This window comes from Protopterus annectens, chromosome 12.part0, assembly GCF_019279795.1.
Source record: "Protopterus annectens isolate FY-2018-M chromosome 12.part0, PAN1.0, whole genome shotgun sequence".
Taxonomy (NCBI): Eukaryota; Metazoa; Chordata; order Ceratodontiformes; family Protopteridae; genus Protopterus; species Protopterus annectens.
The window spans coordinates 1,138,449,975-1,138,470,978 of record NC_056746.1 but is presented as its reverse complement, the minus strand read 5'-3'; the positions used below and the strand labels follow the sequence as shown (position 1 = coordinate 1,138,470,978).

At 43.1% G+C, this 21,004-nt stretch overlaps 1 protein-coding gene across 1 annotated transcript in view; it reads left to right on the top strand.

Annotated features, from left to right (window-relative positions):
* The window catches only part of RBM39 (RNA binding motif protein 39), a 1,247,463-nt gene that overhangs the window by 962,375 nt on the left and 264,084 nt on the right, over positions 1–21,004 (top strand). Inside the window, exon 11 of the mRNA XM_044090163.1 lies at positions 97–301. Coding sequence (XP_043946098.1) covers positions 97–301 — 205 coding nt within the window. The remainder of the gene's footprint in view (positions 1–96; positions 302–21,004) is intronic.

The following is a 21,004-nucleotide window of genomic DNA, read 5'->3' as shown; positions in this document are numbered from 1 at the left end:
TGTTGAAGTTGTACAAGATGAGTAAAATAATTATATATTTTTGTTTTAGTGATGAGTGGGATTTATTATGCAAAGGTAATTTTGTTTTGACTTCAGTTTTCAGATTCTGAGTGTGCCAAAAAAGCTCTTGAACAGTTAAATGGCTTTGAACTAGCAGGCAGGCCAATGAAAGTTGGTCATGTTACAGAGCGTACAGATGCTTCAAATGCGAGTTCGTTCTTGGACAGTGATGAGCTGGAGCGAACAGGAATTGACTTGGGAACAACTGGACGATTACAGTTGATGGCAAGGCTTGCAGAAGGTTAATTTAAAGATCAAAAAGACTTGCTTCTTATATTGTCCACCTTGTACTTGTCTAAATATGGTTCTTTTTGACTTTTGTCTTGTAGCATAAATTTAAAGCAGATCTGTTTATCATTTTGAAGTGCAGTAGTAATTGTTGCATTTTTATTTTGTAGTACTTTATAAATTTATTGCAGGCTTTTGCAGTTATAACTGCAAGAATATACTAGACCTTAAATTAATTTGATTCAGAAGGGTCATTTGTACGGCCCTCCAAGCAAATAGGGGATGCTCCTGAATTTCAGTGTTTTTTCTTTATCGATCAGTTATAGATTCTTGTTCGTCTTCATGTATTTAACCAGAGACAGTTGACCCCAACAGCAGGAAATGTTCAGTATTGCAAGAAATGTGATGTATCTCGCCTTCATTCTTTACTGGTTGTGTTCAGAACTGATCCTTTGTTCCGTATCTACTGTTTAAAACAGCTCGAGGTCTTCAACTGACTCGTGTCTTACACCTTATCCCATAATGCTCTAGGGAATTCCCCAGATCTTGTTTGCCGCTAAACAGATGGGGTACTTCACACTGGCTCGGGCTAAGTGATTTCTTTAAAATCATTTTATTTCCTACAAATTGGTCTTTCTTCCCTTTTGGGGTTTAAATAGTTTAGTTTAGCCTAGTTTAATGACTTAACTATTTAACAGTTTAAGTGTGATTGTTATCTTGCTGTTTACTGTGGCCGTTTTTTTTTTTTTTTTCCTTCCCTATCCTGGCCTTTGAGTGTGCTTTAAACAACTGTATTTTTCTTCAGGCTCATTGTTTTTTTGGGCAGTAAAATATTTTGAGTGTTGACAGATATTTAACCTATCCTTTCTTTTCAGGAGTGCGTTTTAAATAACGGTTACCTTTAGGCTCATTATTTAAGCAGTACATTTTGAGTGTTCTAGTTAGATTGTAAATTTAGAGGATCTGTTTTCTAGCCCAATTTATATAAACTGTTCCCTTTTTCTGTGTGTTGATTGTTTACTGTCAAGCTATTATTTAGACTGTTTTTGGACTACCATTAGCTCCCCCCGAGTGTGTGTGCGTGTTATTTTTTTCTTTTGTTAACTTTGTTTAAAAAAAGGCGGGGGGGCGGTTTGTCCTGTTCTAGTGTGTTCTTCATCCAGGCTAACTTCCTTTTTACTTAGAGGGCTTCTTAGCCCATTTGACTTAGAGGACTTTTCCCCTTAAAGTTTTTTCATATTTGCATTGTAATTGTGGTGTTAAGTTGTGTTAACTGTTAAATGTCTAAACATTCACAAAATACTAAAACCTTGGGGTTTAAAAAGTGTTCTAAGTGCTCTCAGATGATGTCAATAACTGATGGACATTTTGTATGTGTGTACTGCCTTGGAGCAGTACACTTAGGAGTCATGTTGTATTTGCCCTTCATTTAGCTCTAAAGTTTTTCTTAAAAGGAAGAATAAGTTAATAATTAAGGGATTGTTAAAGACTTCCTTCTCAGAGGCCATAGGAGAAGGTCAGAGTTCTACAAAACAAACCCCTTCTAAATCTGGAAAATTATCTTCATCTACTTCATCGGATCACTCTGAACAGACTAAGAAGTTGTCAAAGATTTCCGCACCAGATCCGAAATGTGTTTGGTCCAAGAAACCATCCACCTCAGCTCCTTCAGTATTGGAAACTTTGGTTTGCAAGGTCGGAGCCAGTTCCCAGTACTGGAGCTGCTTTCTCCGACGTTAAGATCACCAATTTTGTAAGCGTCAAGATCTTCTGCTGTCTTCTCTCAATCCTCTAGATCCTCCAAAAGATATTCCTCCTGGGCATTAAAAAAGTCATATTGACCCCTTCTCTGCACCTATATCTTCCATACTGGAGTTCCTAGTAAAGCTATTTCATGATGGGGCAGCTGCAGATGCTACTAAGAGTCCAATTAGCAGAGATCTCTAATTTCCATTTGGGAGAAGCAGGGCCTCACGTTCTGTCCCGCAGACTTTGCAAAGCCTTTTTAAGAGGAACTGTGTTAAGACCAGCCATTAAACCACCTCTACCCTCATGGAACCTGAATTTTGTTTTAACACATTTGATTCTTTCCCCCCCTTTGAACCTGCATCATCCTGTGAATTGAAGTTCTTAACCTGGAAGACAATTTTCTTAATAGCTATCACTTCAGCTAGGAAAGTTTCAGAGCTACAAGCATTGTCCATCAACCCCCCCCCCTACTACTAAAACCAATCCATAGACTTACCATTTTCCCCCCACAAGTATGGCAGTAAGGCAGAATATGTTACACCAACTAGATGTACATAGACAGTTAAGTTTCTACCTACACAGAACGAATGACTTTGGAAAGACTGACCAAATATTTGTATTCTCCTCAGATTGCAAAAGTGGTGCTCCAGTTACAAAGGTCACTCTCTCCAGATGGTTGTCAGATTGCATTACATTCACTTATAAGTCCCAGAACAAACATCTTCCTGACAAGGTAAAAGGTCACGCTACCAGAGCTCTCTACCTCTTCTGCTTTTTGGGCCAGACTGCCAGTTGATATAATTTGTGCTGCAATCTACCTGGGCATGACCTCGTACCTTTATTACTAATTACAAAATTAATTTTCCTCCAGACATATAGGGCCTGTTTTGGGTCCACTGTTCTGAAAAATATTCTCCCTTGAGCCATCCGAAATAGTGCTATGGATACTGTCCCAACTAGTAAAGAATAAAGGCGAGATAGGACAACATCACATAAAGAAGTTAGGCACTCACCATAACGTTCCATGTATGTTGACCATCTCTCTTTCATTCTTAGTTCCACCCTCCTTCCCCTAGCCTTTGGCTCCTGGAGGACCGAGAGGATTTATTTGGCGTTGAATATTCTCTGACCCTCTTCTTGCTTTGTAAAGAAGTTTTATAGGCATATATTGATATACCAGCAAACCAGATCTGGGGAATTCCCTAGAGCATCATGGAATAGTGTAAGCCACAAGCCAGTTGAAAACCTCGAGCCTCTGTAAACGGCAGAGTCTGAATCAATTATCTGTTCTGAACTCAACCAGTAAAGAATGAAGGCGAGATGGGCAACACACATGGAACATTATGGTGAGTAACATAACTTTTTTTTTACTCAGTTGGTTGCCTTGGCAGGTATGTAGTAGGAGTCCAACAGATGCCTATTGTAACACTTGGTGTTCACTTAAATTCAGTTCTCAGTATTAAGAAAAAGAAAAAAATGTGTCGGGGGGGGGGGGGCTGGTGTGAAGGAAGCGCTCAAGATTTGCGAGGGTATCGTGAACCCTGCAAGTTTCATTGAAAGTATGCAGGAAGTTAAGGCCCAGTAGTTTTCCACCTTCCCTGTTTGTCACAGTCCGTTACCTTGGTTTTTTAGCCTGCCTTTCGTGAACACTTTGAAGACCATTGGTCAGCTGGGTTCATACTTCAGTCAGTTTTCTAAGGAACTAGGTAATGCTGTACTGCTGTAAACCTGTTTCTATGTGATAGCAATTGGTGTGTTTAGTGCATTTTTTTTTTTGTGTGCCAGGTAGCAGAAACTACTGATCTTATGATTTTAACCTGTTTACTGGGAACTACCATTCCATCTTTCCATCTCTGGCACAGCTTACTCTCCACTCCTGCAAGTAGGTACTGGGTCATTTGCCCCAGCATTTATCTCGCTGGCATCTGAAGGACTAATGTCATAGATGTTTTGCTTTGCATTTTGCAGAGAAGTATGTAGCAGTTCTGCATTTCCAACCCACACTCTCCTTCTCCTAGGTTGTTTCTTTAGCAAAGGAAAAGGTGTACTACCTGGCGCATTCCACAGATACAGACCTAGAAAGAAAAATGTTTTTATGTGAATCCAGATGTTCTTCATGTTTCACTGTTGCAGTCATCACATTTGGGTCATCTGCTTGCAGTAGCCCTCAGTCGGCCTGATTATCAGTATTGGGTCCTGCGTCGGTTGCTGTCTCATCTTCCGTGACGTCAGGTAGTCAGGGGTATAAAACATGTAGCCGACGCCATTACATTAGCCTTTCTTGCCGTGCAGTGCCCAAAGCAGTTCGCAAGTGCCGGTCGGCCGACTCATGAAATTTTCGTTTGAGTTTCAGAACCGAAGTCTTCAACTACAGCTAAGTACCCTGTTGGAGAAACTTTTTCTTGCTCTAAACCGATGTCAGTAAAAGTCAATAATTGTATTTCTTGTGGAAAGGAAATACCTCAAAGATTTTCATTCGTACTGTACTCCTTGCCTAGGCCCTGACCACGACGTACCTCGCTGTCGATTTTGTGCCTTATTTAAACAACGAGGTATTCGTCGTCTATATATTTACGCTTCTAAATATATTGGTACTTGGTTCAATTGTCCAGATATGTCTTTGGTAAGCCACCCGACTACAGACATTCATAAAAAATGCAAAAACAGAGACAGGCCATCTAAGTCCAAATCTGCCGACAATGCTTCTCCTAAGCTAATTGCCAGTTCACCTGTGCTCAGTGAGGCGTGTTCGCAGCCCCTGATACCCACTACTTCAGATTCGCAGGCCTCTACTGAGACCCATTCAGAGTCCGGTATGCCGCGAGATGCTTTAGCTGTGGAACCTGCGGGTGTCTCTACCTTGGATAGGCCCGGAGCCGCTTTGCAGGTACCGGCTTCTGAGGGTGTATTCAGGCCTACTGACTTCCATATTAAACTGATGCCATCTTCTTCAAGGCCTAAAACTCGAACCATGCCTAGAAAACAGATACCCAGACTGCATGGTCAGGCCTCTGTCTAAAAAAACAAGAATGGCTGAAGACCTTATTACTTTAATCAGAGGAAGCCAACCTTCCCCCTTTAAGAGACGTAGGACTGAATTTGCTTATGATGCTTCTGATCAGGATTCTGAAATTTCTGTTTCCTCTGATGACCAGGATTTGCCCATATCTACCTATGAGGATTCTGATGCAGAAGACTCTATTCCCTCTGCTTCCCCCCCAGAGGATTTCTCTTTTGGTGAAACCTTGCATACTCTTAGGGAGCATTTTTGCTGGGAAAGCCAGGATTGCTCTTCTAAAAAGAGGCTTAGGGATTTCTTACTCCTGCCCCAACACGGGCCTTTAGCTATCCCTCCTGTACTAGACATTGTTGATGCCTTTTTGGAATCTAGCTTGGCCCCTGATTCTTTACCTCCTGCTCCCAAAAAACCTGATAGATATTACAGGGTTCCCGAGACTCACAAGTTCCTTTTTAAAAGTACTACTGCAGATCCTGAGACCATTTCACAGGGACCCAAGGGCATTAAAACTCCTACTGCCAAAAATCCTACCCCCTCTGATAGAGATTCCAGGGCGTTGGATAGATGGGGTAAGAAGGTATACACTTCTGCAACCTTGGCCATTAGGGCTTTAAACTGCTAGTTTCATATGTTAAAGTATCAGCAGCATATTTATTGGACTGTTTAAACAGAAAATGATGTTGATTCCTGACTGTGCTGAAAATAAGGATTTACAGGATTTAATGCATTCTGCCGAACAAGTTGGAAAACATACTTTGCAATGTGGTTTTGATTCACTAGAGGCATCTTGCAGGGCTGCTGTCACTGGGTCTGTACTTAGAAGGCATGCTTGGCTTAAGGAGCAATCCTTGCCAGATCATATTAAAGCTTATTTGCTAGATGCTCTGCTAAATCAGGACCACCTGCTTGGCAACAAAGCAGAAGTACTTAAAAAGATGGAGGAAAAAGCTAAATCCATGCAAACTGTTAAAGATTTCCTACAGGTACAGCTTCCAAGATTTAGTAGGCATTGGCCCTCCAAGAATTAGTCCTTTCCTGCCTCTTCCAGGCCTTCTCAGTCCAAACCCAGAACCAGCAGAAAACCCAGGCTTCAATCCCAGGGTACGCACAGGACTAAGCAGTGGGGTTTTCCCACTTACTCAGTAAGACTCCCCCCTACGGTAAGCTGTCTCAATGACTTAACTTTAAAACTTCCAAGCACTTCTCAACTGACTGCTCCTTTAGGGGGGAAAGATTGCTTTGCAGACAAAAAACTGGGAACTCGTTACCCAGGACAAATGGGTTTTAAATATAGTTTCCCAAGGATGCAAATTTCACTTCCACACGTTACCAACCACAAACTGTTGGCCAGATCTACCCCCAAATCAGTGGACAGAGGCTCAAAAGCAAGTACTCTCTCTTAAGCATAAGGGCTATTCAAACTGTACCCAAAGAGGAAAAGGGACAAGGTTTCTACTCAAGACTTTTCCTGGTACCCAGAAAAAACAACTCATGGCATCCTATCCTGGACCTTTCTATCCTAACCACCTCTTTGGTCATCCCAAAATTCAAGATGCTAACTCTTAACCAGTTGTTTCCGATGCTAGGCAAGGATGCCTGGTTGGCAACACTGGATTTAAAGGAAGCCTACCTGCACATCCCAATCAGGGAATCTTGCAGAAGATACCTACGCTTCAAAGCAGGCTACATGCACTATCAGTTCTCTGCACTGCCCTTTGGCTTATCCACTGCGCACAGGGTATTCACAAAGTGCTTATCACCAGTCATTGCATTTTGCAGACAAAGAAATATTCAAATTTAGCCATACCTGGACGATTGTCTAATTCAGGCAGAAAGCCAGGACATGCTTTTCAATCATTTGGCATTTGTGCAAAAGGTGCTAACTTGTATGGGGTACACCATAAACGAAAAGAAATCACATCTTATACCCGGTCAACAAATTATATTCCTGGGAGCAAGCTTGAAAGCAACTTCCCAGATGGCTTTCCTCATGCCAGAGAAACAAATTCATTGACAGCTTACTTCATACTAATGGCCACAAAAACCCTGCTATCTGCAAGGCACATACTGCAAGCCTTGGGGTTCATGGCCTCCTGCATTCTACTAATTCCATATGCAAGACTGCATATGAGGAAACTACAATGGTGTCTAAAAAGCCTATGGTGTCAACAATCTCAGGATCTAGAAGCAATGATTCCTATCATACCTTGCCTACAGTTAGAGTTCCTTTGGTGGGCAGAGGCCTGCCACCAAAACAAGGGACTAACATTCACTCTACCTCCTGCCGCACAAACCCTAACAGACGCATCAGACTATGCATGGCGGGCTCACCTGGCAGGGAAGTGCATTCAGGGCCAATGGAACCCAAGTGAAATGCACCTGCATAGCAATCAAAAAGAAATGTTAGCTGTGCAGAATGCTCTGACAACCTTCAAGGACCACATTCTTCCAGGACAATTAATGGTAAAGACTGACCACACTGTTACGTGGTACATAAACAAGCAGGGGGGTACCCATTCATACCCCCTCTGCAGACTAGCCATGGCTCTGTGGATCACAGCCTTGAGCTGCCAAGTGCATCTACAGGTTCATTTCCTGTCAGGAAAACTAAATATACTGGCAAACAAACTAAGCATAAATCTCATGGACTCACAAGTGGAAACTGGAACCAAAGACTTTCAACATGTTGACAAACAAATGGGGGGGGGCCCAGATATAGACCTGTTTGCCTCCCCCCAGAACTACCAATTGGACAAATTCTGCACAAGGACTTCCCACAAACAAGCTTGGAAAATAGATGCCTTGTCCTTCAGCTGGAAAAAATCTATCAGTTTATGCCTTTCCTCCTTTGCCTCTCTTCTCCAAAGTACTACTAAAGATCAAACAGGACAAACCAAGGACGATACTGATTGCACCAGATTGGCCACACCAACATTCGTACCCCCTTTTGGGCAGTGGCACTGCTGGCTCCATGGCACCTGCCTCGGACCCCTACCCTGCTTTCACAGCAGGAGGGCCAGGTTCTGCACCCTCCACTTCAAACCCTGAACCTGGCAGTCTGGCTAATTACCTAATCTCTCCATTACCATCCCTCAGTAATTGAGTGTTGGATGTCATTTTGGAGGCAAGGAGGCCTAGTACTACAAAAATCCTATGCTGAAAAATGGAAAAGATTCTGTGCCTAGACTCAAACTCAAGGGATGGGGCAGAGCAGCACCCAATTTACCTCAGATTCTTCAATACTTAACTGAAATGCTTCACAAGGACCTTCCTTTTTCCTCCCAAATTCATGCCTCAGCCATTTCAGCTCATTACAAAACAGAACCACCCTTCTCTCATCTGCTTCTCAAGCAGTTGCTTAGAGGGGCCAAAAACTTACGACCATCCAGGAGAGCCCCAACTCCAGCCTGGGACCTTAACTTTGTATTGGAAAAACTCACTCTACCTCCTTTTGAGCCAGCTGCAAGTGCAGAGTTAAAATTCCTTTCTGGGAAAACAGCCCTCCTTTTAACAATCACTTCAGCAAGAAGGGTATCTCAATTACAGGCTCTTGTGGCAGTGGAGCCTTTCATCATCTTTCACGCGGACAAGGTGTCCCTCAGGACCAATCCCTCCTTCATGCCCAAGGTAGTATCCAATGTGGCTCTTAATCAGTCCATTCATTTGCCAACCTTCTTTTCTAATCCACAGAACAAAGGGGAACTGATACTGCACTCTTAAGATGTGCACAGACTTAGATTTTACTTGGACAGGACTACACCTCAAAGGAAATCTGAACAACTGCTAGTGGCCTTTGCTGCAGGGGCAGAGGTGAGGGCTATTTCAAAGCAAACCATTTCTAAATGGATAGGCCATTGCATTCATTTCTGCTATAAGCACCATGGAAAACCTATCCCACAGGGGATTAGACCACATTCAGCCAGGGCTGCATCTACCTCTACAGTCTCTCAGAGGTGTCCCTACCAGGGACAATCCTGGAAGCCGCTACCTGGAGTTCTGTACATACTTTCACCAAGCATTACCATTTGCCAGTTTTCTCTAAATCCAGAACTGGCTTTGCCACTGCTGTCTTGCAGGGCCTTATAGCTGGTCCTAATGCTATCTAAATTCCTCCTCCCATCTTTAGCTTTGGGAATCTACCTAAATGTGATAACTGCAACAGTGAAACACGAAGAACATAGTACAGTTGTGTACACTTACCATAAATGTAAATGTTATTCACTTTTGCAGTCCTGGTTAACCTCCCTCCAGCTCCCTGACTATTGGCTATACCTCTTTTCTCCTTTACTATGCTTAAAAGCTTTTTGATGTATTTGCTTTTTTGTTGGAGGTATAACCTTGCATATATGTATTAAATTGCTTCCCATTAGTGAGGCACCTGAGATCTGTGGCAAGAAAATCTAACGTAATGGCGTCTGCTGCTTGCTTTGTTTCCCCTGCTCCGATTCCCTGCGGTTGGCTGCTCATATCGCTCCTCTGGTGCCTCCCCTCATCAAACGTAAACCTAAGTGGAAAACCCCCTGCAAAGGATGCCTGCCTTGGACTGCCTTTCTTAGTGTTACCCCTCCAACCTGCTTAGACTAGTGTGTATGTATCAAAACTAGCTCCTGGAATGTTTATAATACTAACAATAACCTACCCGTAGCGAGCACATTAGCAGCCTACCACAGACCCTTACCCCCCCCCCCCAGCTACTGTGTACCCTTGTCTCTCTTCTCCCAGGTCAACTAGTTTTATGCTGTATCCCACCCCTTGTTTTTCAACATCTATACCCTTAACCTCTACTTAATCTCTGCTGTCTACCTTCCTCTAACCTACACTTAGTCCCAACTACAGAGCCCTACAAACTGATTGTTTCTGGCTGCTCTGTACTCTCACACCTACCTGGCTCTTCTGGCTCCATTCGCACTGTGGGCTCACTCCACTCCCTTACCCTGCCCCCAATTCTCACCCACCCCAGCACTCCTACTTTTATTATTTCTCCCCTCCCAGTCAGACCAATTGTCCAATAGACACCCATCCCCTATTACTCCACCCATTTATGTCCTTCCCTCATAATTATATCACTCTACCTCCCTAAACTTGAAGTCTCCATTTAGATATATGAAAACAAATTATATCTTAATCTTGCACCTCTCTGCTCCATAATTACTACTATCATTCTCTCACTGGACTCGCATGCCTACTGTAATGCTTCACATTCTCCTAGCCCCCTGTTTTCTCCATCTGCTCCTAATTCCATTATTCTATACCACCTCATACTTCTCTAATTACCTACCAAATATTACCTTCAAAAATAACCTCCATACAAACGTACCCCCTCCCTCTCCCTTACTCTCATTTCCTTTCTGTCTCTCCTTCACTCATTCAGCCCAACCCTCTTCACCTATTCCACCCAAAAATCCTCTCTACCTCTAATAATAAACTGAAAAATACAATTATCTCAATTCTCCCCAAACTATTATTATGTAAACCTAAACAACTACAATTTACCTTTTTCTACAACCTTATCTTAGCTGAGGACATCCACCCCAACCCTGGTCCCAGTCCTTCTATTTACAATACTTCCCCCTTATCTCCTTCCTCCCCTCACCACTTCCTGAAAATATTCACTATCATTGGCCAGAGTCTCAACAACAAAGCTCACCAATTTCAAGCTTGGTTAAACCATAACCAACCAGACTTCTAGCCATCTTCGAAACATGGCTCAAGCCCCATATCTCTGATTCAGAGATCCTGCCCCCTGGATTTCATACTCTCAGACATGACAGATCACTCAAAAAAGGTGGCGGCACTGCCTTAGTCTACTCTAACCTTTTAACCATTATACCACTTTAAATTCCTATCCTTTAATTCAATAACACTGAACTTACAACTGGATAACTAAAACTTAATAAACACAAAAATATCTGTATTGCTTTTTGCTTCTCTCCTAGTAACAGTATCTCTACCCTTGAAGGCATAATCCTATGGTCATCTACTAACATTAACTGCGAAACATACATACTAGGTGATGTAAATATTGACTGGAATAAAGTTAATAGTCCCTCTCCCTCCCTATTCATTAACCTCTATAATTTCACTCAGATGATTCTTCCTATCACCTGACCTAACAAATCTAACCCTCCCGGATCCACTATTGACTGGATCCTAGTCTCTGACCCTAACAAAATAACTCTGGCACTATTCCTAACTCCATCAGTGACCACCTCCCAGCTTTCATTCATCGCGCAACTACTTCTTCACCTCATCAGCACAAATACATTCTCAATCGTAACCTCAGTAACTTCAACCTTATAACTTTCTCTAACATGCTCAAACAAATACACTGGCAGATTCTCAACACACTTCCTCTTGACAAAGCCATAGACTACTTCAACTCTGTCTTCCTAGACACTCTAAACTCTCTTGCTCCACTACGAAACAAAAGGATAAAAATTAACCAAACATACAAAACAAATAATGGTCCGAAGCGACAAATTATGGATGGTTTACCAAAAAAAAATTGCCTAATACCCTGATCCAATACAAACAACTCCGCAACCTTGTAAAAAAGCTAATCACTAAGGACAAAAATCCTACTATATCAAGCTCCAGTCTAATAATAACCACCCCAGGAAATTCTGGAATTCAGTACAATCACTTCTTAATCCCGGCTCCAGGAATAACCCCTGTCCTGACCCTAGTAAATCCGACCTTGAACTAAGTTCTGAATTTAACTCATTTTTCATAGAAACCATCTCCGCACTGACCAAGACATTCCCCAACAACAGCCTTCCAATCCCTCACTCTTCTTCCAATTCTCCTAACTGCCATCCCCTCATGTTTGAGCTCAAACCTGTCTCTACTACCTTCATAAAAAAACTGCTTTCCAAACTTAGGCCCTGCTCCAATGCTCCAGACAATATTCCCTCCTTTTTTCTAAAAAGTGATGCTGAAGGACTAGCTCTCCCAATTAGCTTCATTATTAACAGATCCATAAAGGAATCTTGTGTCCCCAAACTCTGGCGCTCAGCTTATATTCTTCCCCTTCATAAAGGTGGAAAAAACACCAGCATCTCAAATTTCCACCCTATTGCTCTGCTTTCACCAATCTCCAAAATCCTAGAAAAGTGTATCCACCACCAACTCATGCCTTTCCTTACCCAAAACCATCTTATAATTCCTACCCAACACTGCTTCCGCCCAGGCCATAGCATTATAACCGTTCTATTGTCTTACCTAGAAACTGTCAATCAAGCCCGAGACTCCGGACACTTGGTGTCTACAGTTTTGCTAGATCTGTCTAAAGCCTTTGAATACGGTCTCCCACAGACACCTTCTCTCTCACCTCTCAGATCTTCATCTCTCTCCAAATACTTTATCCTGGTTCTCCAGCTATCTGACAGATCTCAAGCAGTTAAGTGGAATAACTCCATCTCCTCTTCCTTACCCTAACTGGTGTACCACAGGGATCTATCCTTGGGCCCATGCTTTTTAACATCTTCATCAGTAACTTCCACACTGCCATTCCTGATGCTACAGTCATTCAATGTGCTGATGACTCAGCCATAGTCTGCTCTGCCTCTAACCTCTCTGAACTGCTCAATAAAACCCAAACTGCATTTTCAATAACCGAAGACTGGATGCGTCAAAACCACCTCTCTCTCTCAATGCTAACAATTTTACCCCCCCCCCCCGCCTCCCCCACCAAGACTTACTCCTACAACAAAAGTACTTTCGAAGTCCTTAGCCAATCCAACTCCCCTGTAGAAGTGGTGCCTTATGCTAAACTTCTTGGCATTACTATTGAGTACCTCAAATTTGGCATCCACATCCAACAAAATATTAAGAAAACCCACCAAAAACTAGGCATGCTGTATAGGAATAGTCACTTTCTTGCAAACTCTGGCCACTACCTATCTTCCCTCCTCATTATATGGAGCCCCTCTGCTAACCAACCTGTCCATCTCCTCTAAACTAGAAAACTGCTATAATAATATCTCTAAATTTGGCACCAAATCCAGGAATTCCACCCATCACTGCATTACCCTACAATCTCTGAACTGGCTAGAACTCCTAAACTACCTCCAACTCTCAACTGCACATAGAATTATATTTCACCCTACTAAATGCCTTGCTTCAGCAAATATCCTTCCCCCATACATCCCAAACAGAAATCTCAGATCAGAACATCAAAACTTAATAGCCATCTACAAGCCTAAATGTCCTGCTGGCCAATTACGCCTCTTTCTCCATAGGCTCAGACAATTTTAAATTCCTGCTTTTCAAACACGTGTCCACTAAATGGAAATGCACCTGCCATCACCCTACCTAATTTCTAAGTATTTGCCCCCCTTGAGGACTCTTCACAGGTTCCCAGTCCTCTAAATCTCCTATATTTACTACACCATGTGTGTGTCTAAGCTCTCTACATTTCCGAGAGCTACCTAACACACAACAAAACCATGTAAATATTGTAAATGGCAACAAAACAAAAAAAAAAATTGAGTGCTTGTAAATTTTCTACTTAAGTTCTTTTGCTATGTTGATGAGTGTTGGCTTAAATGTCTCTGCATAATCCTCAGAACAACCTTAAACTTTTGTTTGAACATGTCTTACTCTGTACACATTATGCAACTGTCCTATAATATGCATTTTTCAGTATGACCTATACTATGCATCACTGTATCTCTGATACTTGTATTATGTTTATTGGAGTTTTTCTCCCCAGGCCTCCACTGAAAACGGGTTCTATGGACCCACTGGACATCCCCAGTAATCAAACTGGAAATAAAGAAATAATTTATACCCCTGACTACTAGACGTCGTGGAAGAAAAGACCGCAACCGATGCAGGACCCAAGACTTTGATAATCAAGCCGACTGAGGGCTACTGCAAGCAGATAACCCAAATGTGATGACTGCAGCAGTGAATGCACTCGCAAATCTACATTTAAGGTAAGTGTATACAGCTGTACTTTCCGCTTATGATTTGGTCAAGATGATAAGGAGCGAATTTTCTTAGTGTCATTCTTAGAATGTTTTGACTTATGGGATGTGAGAAGTCATCCCCCAGTGATCCAGGTATTTGAGAGTGTGTGAGTCTGCATCTGAAGAACTGAACTGTATTACTACAACTAAAAATTTGTGGTAGATTTTGCAGGGTGCAGGATCAGCATAGTTAGCTCTTTAAAAAAAAAAAAAAAATTTTTTTTTTTTGCTATTAACTGATGCAGTTGAGCAGTACTTTGAATACTGTGCTTAATGACAGCAAGATTCTTAACAGGTTTGTTAAGAAGGTATGCATGCCTATGCTGTGTTAACTCTTGACGGCCTTAAATTAAGATGGAATGGCACAGTTAAAGGATAATCTAATGCAGCCTGATGTAATGGTTCAAGAAATGAGTAGCTTCATGAGAGACTAGGTTTATGCTGACATCAGCAAAATGTGGCAAGCACATCATAAATCACGAGTATGATCTAGTAGACTCATTGAGATAGCGACTTCCAGCACAGTTGTCAGGAGACATGACTAGCTAAGGATTCAGCCCTTGATTGAGATATAAAGCAGTACCTGTTTGATTTGTCTTTTCCACTAGATGAACTTCTGCATGACTTCTCTTAAAAGTTTTTAAGTCATCAGGCTTTTTTTCCACTAGTGGTCATTGCCTTGTCTGTGAAATTAAAGATGTTCTTCATGTTTCACTGTTGCAGTCATCACACTTGGGTTATCTGCCTGCAGGTAGCCCTCTGTCGTCTCGAATACCAGAGTCTTGGGATCTCTGCGGCGGATGCTGTTGCTTCTTCCATGACATCAGGTTGTCAGGGGTATAAAACATGCAGCCAACGCTATTACATCAGTCTTTCTTGCCGAGAAGGAGCCCGAAGCAGAAGCAGTTTGCAAATGCCGGTCACCCGCTACCTGAAATTTTCGTTTTTCAAGTTTTAAACCCGAAGTCTTCTAAAGTTAAGTACCCCTTTGGGGGTTCTTTATTCCTGCTCTAACCGATGTCAGGAAAAAGTTAACAATTGTCTTGCTTGTGGAAAGCAAATACCTCAGAGATTCTCATTCTTACTGCTGCGTCACCTGTTTAGGCCCAGACCATGGCATCCCTTGCTGTCGGTTTTGTGTATTGTTTAACACCCGAACCATTCGTTGTTTGGGCTATTTTTGTAGCTAAATTCTTTCGCTCTCGTTCTCCATTTTCCGAAATGGCTTCAGTAAGCCGTCTGACTCCCGATCGTCCGAAAAAGTGCAGAGACAGACCGCATAGGTCAAGACTGCCGACGACGCTTCCGTTAAGCTAGTCGCCATTCTGCCGGTACTTAGTGAGGCGCCTTTGCAGCCAATGATGCCCGATTCTACAGATTTGCAGGCTTCTGCTGAGACCCAGTCAGAGTCCGGTATGCCACGAGATGCTTCTTCGACTATGGAACCTGCGGATGTCTCTACTTTGGATTGGTACGGAGCCGCTGTGCAGGCACCAGCTTCTGAGGCTGTATTCCAACCTACCAACTTTTGTATTAAACAGACATCTTCATTTTTAACAATCTACAGAGTTTCTCAGGCCCAGAGTTCGCACTATGCCTAGAAAACCGATGTCCAAAGCGCATGCTCAAGTTCCCATGCCACAAAAACAAAATCTTAGAATGGCTGAAGACCTTATTACTCTAATTAGGGGAAGCCAGCCTTCCCCTGCTAAAAGACAATTGAATTTCCTTCTGATTCTACAGACCAGGAGTCCGATGACTGACCCTTCTGATTACCAGGACATACCCTTATCTACCTATATGGATTCAGATGCAGAGGAATCCATTCCCTCTGCCTCCCCTTCAGAGGATTTTTCTTTTGGTGAAACTTTGCATACCTTGAGAGCATTTCCGCTGGGAATGCCAGAACTATCCTCAAAAAGAGACTCTGGGAATTTTTAGATTTGCCTCAGCACAGTCCTCTAGCTATACCCCCTGTCCTGGATATTATAGATGATGCCTTCATGGAATCCAGTCTTACTCCTGACACTTTACCACCAGCTCCTAGAAAACCTGACAGATACTAGAGTACCTGACTCTCACAAATTTCTCTCTAAGAATCCTACTGCGGATCTAGAGACCATTTCCCAGGGACCTAAAAGCATTAATGCTACTACAGCCAAAAAGCCTACCCCTTCAGACAGGGATTCTAGAGCTTTAGACAGATGGGGTAAAAAGGTATATACCTCAGCAACTCTTGCCATCAGGGCTTTGAATTGCCAGTTTCACATGTTGAAGTACCAGCAACATATGGAACTAATTAAACAAAAAATGATGTTACTTCCACATTGTGCAGAAAGTAAAGATTTATAAGAGTTAATGCATTCTGCAAACCGAGTTAGTAAACCTTCTTTGCAGTGTGGGTTTGAAGCCTTTAGAAGCATCTTGCAGGGCTGCTGTCACTGGGTCTGTACTGAAAAGGCATGCTTGGCTGAAGGAACAAGTCTTGCCAGACCATGTCAAAGCAAAATTACTGGATGCTCCATTAAGTCAGGATCGTTCGTTTGGCACAAAAGCAGAAGTTCTTAAGATGGAAGAAGAAGCTAAATCTATGCAAACTGTAAAGATTTCTGGTTCAGCTACCTAGATTCAGTAGGCATTGGCCTTCAAAAAAGTGGTCCTTTCCAGTCCCTCCCAGGCCTTCTCAGTCCAAACCCAGGGGAAGTAGACCACCAAGACTACAGTCTCAGGGTATGCAGAGATCTAAACAAAGGAGTGTTCCCACCTCAAAAACAGGGAGTGGTAAGCCACCCCATTATGGAAAAAGTTCACAATGACTTTCCAATTATCCTTCCCAGCCATGCCCAAGTACTTGCACCCCTAGGAGGAAAACTATTCCTTAATGCAAAAAACTGAATGTCCATTACTCAGGACTGGTGGGTTCTAAACATTGTATCCCAGGGATACAGACTCTACTTCCACTCACTGCCAACCCCAAGCGGGTTGGCAAACCTTCCTCCAAACCTGTGGGCAGAGGCTCAAAAGCAAGTACTTTCCCTTCTCCATATCGGGGCTATTCAACATGTTCCAGTAGAACAAAAGGGACAGGATTTCTACTTCAGACTGTTCCTGGTGCCCAGAAAAGAGCTCTTTGTGCCCTATCCTGGATCTATCAATTCTCAACACCTTTCTGGTGGTCTCAAAATTCAAAATGCTTACACTGCAACAGCTTCTTCCTATGCTAGCCAAGGATGCCTGGTTAGTCACCCTAGACCTAAATGAAGCTTATCTGCACATCCCCATAAGCGGATCTTGCAGGAAATATCTGTTTCAGGACAGGCTCTGTGCACTGTCAGTTCTCTGCACTTTACTTTGGTTTATCTACTGTGCCCAGAGTATTCAAAGTGCCTGTCTCCAGCCATTGCATACTGCAAGCAGAGAAATATTCAAATTTACCCATACTTGTACGGTTGCCTGATTCAGGCTGACAGTCGGGAATTACTACTTCAGCACCTAGCATTCGTAAAAAGACTGTTAACTTCACTGGGAAACACCATCAACGAAAAGAAATCACAACTGGTGCCCAAACCAATTTTATTCCTGGGAGCAAGCTTGAACACAACTTCCCAGATGGCATTCCTCACTCCAGAAAAGCAGGTCCATTTGACAAAACTATTTCAAACTAATGACCACCAAAACCCAGCTATCTGCAAGGAAAATACTGTAAGCCCTAGGGTTCATGGCCTCATGCATTCTGCTAATTCCATATGGAAGACTGCATATGAGGAAACTTCAGTGGTACTTGGTGTCAACATTCCCATGACCTGGAAACAGTGAATTCCTATCGTGCCTTGTCTACCTTTGGTGGGCAGAGGCATGCAACCACAACAAGGGACTTTGTTTCACTAAACCCCTCACCGACCAAACCCTGGCAACAGACGCATCAAACTATGCATGAGGGGCTCACATGGCAGGTAAATGCATTCAAGGCAAGTGGAGCCCAGAACAAATTCCCCTGCACATCAGAAAGAGATGGTAGCTGTACAGAATGCTGTGACAGCCTTTAAATACCTTATCCTTCCAGGACAGCGCATGATAGACAGACAACACCACAGTTATGTGGTACATAAACAAGTGGGGGGGGGGACTCATTCTTCCACTCTGCAGGTTAACCATGGCCCTGTGGAACACAGCCTTGAGCAACCAAGTGCACCTACAAGCTCAATTACTGCCAGGCAAACAAAATTCATTGGCAGACGACTTAAGCATTAATCTACTGGACCCTCACGAGTTGAAACTGGAACCCAGCTCATTCAAACTTCTAACCCAGAGATGGTAACCATCGGAGGTGGACCTTTTTGCCTCCCCTCAAAATCAGCAATTGAGCAAATTTTGCACCAGGAACCCCCTCAGCAGAACCTGGAAGGTGGATGCCTTATCCTTTACATGGGAAAACCTCTCAATTTATGCCTTTCCTCCTCTTCCCCTCCTCTCAGAAATACTACTCAAGATCAAACAGGACAGGCCAAGGGCAATCCTTATTGCACCAGACTGGCCACGCCTGCACGGGCACCCACTCCTACGCAGTCTGACAGCAGTGCCACCCTGGTACCTACATCAGACACCTTCCCTGCTGTCTCAGCAGGAGGGACAGATTTTGCATCCATAGCTGCAAACCCTAAACCTTGCAGCCTGGCTTATCACCTGAATACACCACCAGCATCCCTCAGCAAACAGGTGCTGGACATCATCCTTGAGGCCAGAAGGCCGAGTACTAGGAAATCCTATGCTTAAAAGTGCAAAAGATATTGTTCTTGGAGTCAGTTCCGAGGAAAGGACACAGCTGTGCCCACTTTACCTCAAATCTTTGGATTACCGAGCAGAGCTGCTCCACAGAGGCCTATGCTTCTCATCCATTAAGATTCATGCCTCTGTCATCTCAGCTCATTATAATAATGAGCACACACCTCTTTTTTCACCCTTTCATCAAACAGTTCCTGAGAGGAGGTAACAATTTAAGGCCCCCAGGAGAGCTCCCACCCCGGCCTGGGACCTTAACTTTGTACTGGAGAAGCTCACACTTCCCCCTTTTGAACCTGCTGCTTCAGCGGAGTTAAAATTCCTCTCTTGGAAAACAGCCTTACTTCTAGCTGTTACTTGAGCAAGAAGAGTGTCTGAGTTACAGGCACTAATGACGATGGAGCCCTTCATTATTTTCCATGCTGACAGGGTTTCCCTCAGGACTAACCCATCCCTTAAGCCCAAGGTGGTATTCAGTGTGGCTTTAAACCAAATCCATCCATTTGCCAAGCTTTTTCCATAATCCTCAGAATAAAGGGGAAAGGATCCTTCACTCCTTGGACATGCATAGACAGCTCAGGTTCTACCTTGACAGGACTAAGCCTTTCAGAAAATCTGACCAGCTGCTAGTCAGCTTTGCTACAGGGGCAGAGGCCAAGGCCATTTCGAAGCATACCATTTCCAAATGGTTAGCACACTGCATCAATTTCTGCTACAAGCACCATGGAAAACCTACCCCTCAGGGGATCAGAACTCATTCCACTAGAGCTACTTCAACTTCTACAGCATTTCTCAAGGAGTCCCTACCAGGGACATCCTGGAAGCTGCAACCTGGAGTTCTGTACTCACCTTCACCAAGCATTACCACTATTTTTACTAAATCCAGAGGTGGATTTGTTACAGCAGTCTTGCAAGGCTTGCTAGCCCAGCCTCAACACTTCTTGACTGCCTCCATCCTTCTTCAGCTTTGGGAATCAAGACGTGTGTAATTGCAACAGTGAAACACAAAGAACATAGTACAGTTGTGTACACTTTCCATAAATGTAGATGTTAGAGTGTATTCACTGTTGCAGTCCTGGTTTCCCGCCTTCGAGCCCCCTGTCTTTCTCTATCCTTTATACATATCCTCTTTATGGCCATCTTTCATGGCAAGGATATTTACTTTTTACTGGAGGTGTTCCACACCATGTAATAGCTTTCTATTTTGGGGGCTCCTAACATCTGCGGCAAGAAAAACTGATGTAATTGCATCGGCTGCATGTTTTATGCCCTTGACGACCTGATGTCATGGAAGAAGGGACAGCAGCAGACGCAGGACCCAAGACTTAATCAGGCTGACTGAGGGTTAATGCAAGCAGATAACCCAAATATAATGACTGCAACAGTGAATACACTCTAACATCTACATTTATGGTAAGTGTACACAACTGTATTTTCCTCCTATACTACTCTCGAACCCTCTTCTCTTCCACCTCATCCACTCTTCCCACCCTCAAAAGCTTTTTCGTGGTTCAGCCTTGTACTTTTTTTTTTCCTATTTCCCTAGCCATTCTATTGATTTTTTTTCACCACATATTTTTCATTTGTCTGTGTCCTTTTGCATTCCATTCTATCCTGCAATGAATATTCCTCTTTCAGTTGCTGCATCTCTTCCCAGTATTTCATTTTATCCTGGCTTGTATTCCATCTTCATGTAACTGCTTAGTTTCTTTCCTCTTTTCTAGACCCATCTGTGGGAAGAATTCTGCTGTTCCAGTCTTCTCTTCCCTTCTTCCATATTACTTGTATTCCCTTCAGCATTCTTTCATCCACTCCAGCTTCATTTCCTCTCTGATAACTTCTAGCAGCACCTCCATTACATCTACACCTTCACTCTTTCCCTTTTATCATGTGCTTCCAGATGTCTTTCTGTTTACCTGCTGCAGTATTTTTTACTTGAGGGCTATCCCTGCTAGAAGGCGCCCAATGTCAGCCAGTATACGAAAGTCTTTTGCCACTGTAGGGTACGTAGTACATCTGATGTTGGCTGCAGTTGGATGCAGGCCATAAAATGGATGTATGCATGCACCATTGTCAGAGCTTTTCTGCCGCCAGTCAAAATGCCAGCTCTGACCATCAGTCATACAGTTTCCAGTGTTTCCGACTTCTGCTTTCAGATAAGTGCCCTTTTGGGGAATCTCTCTTCTTGCTTTGTCAT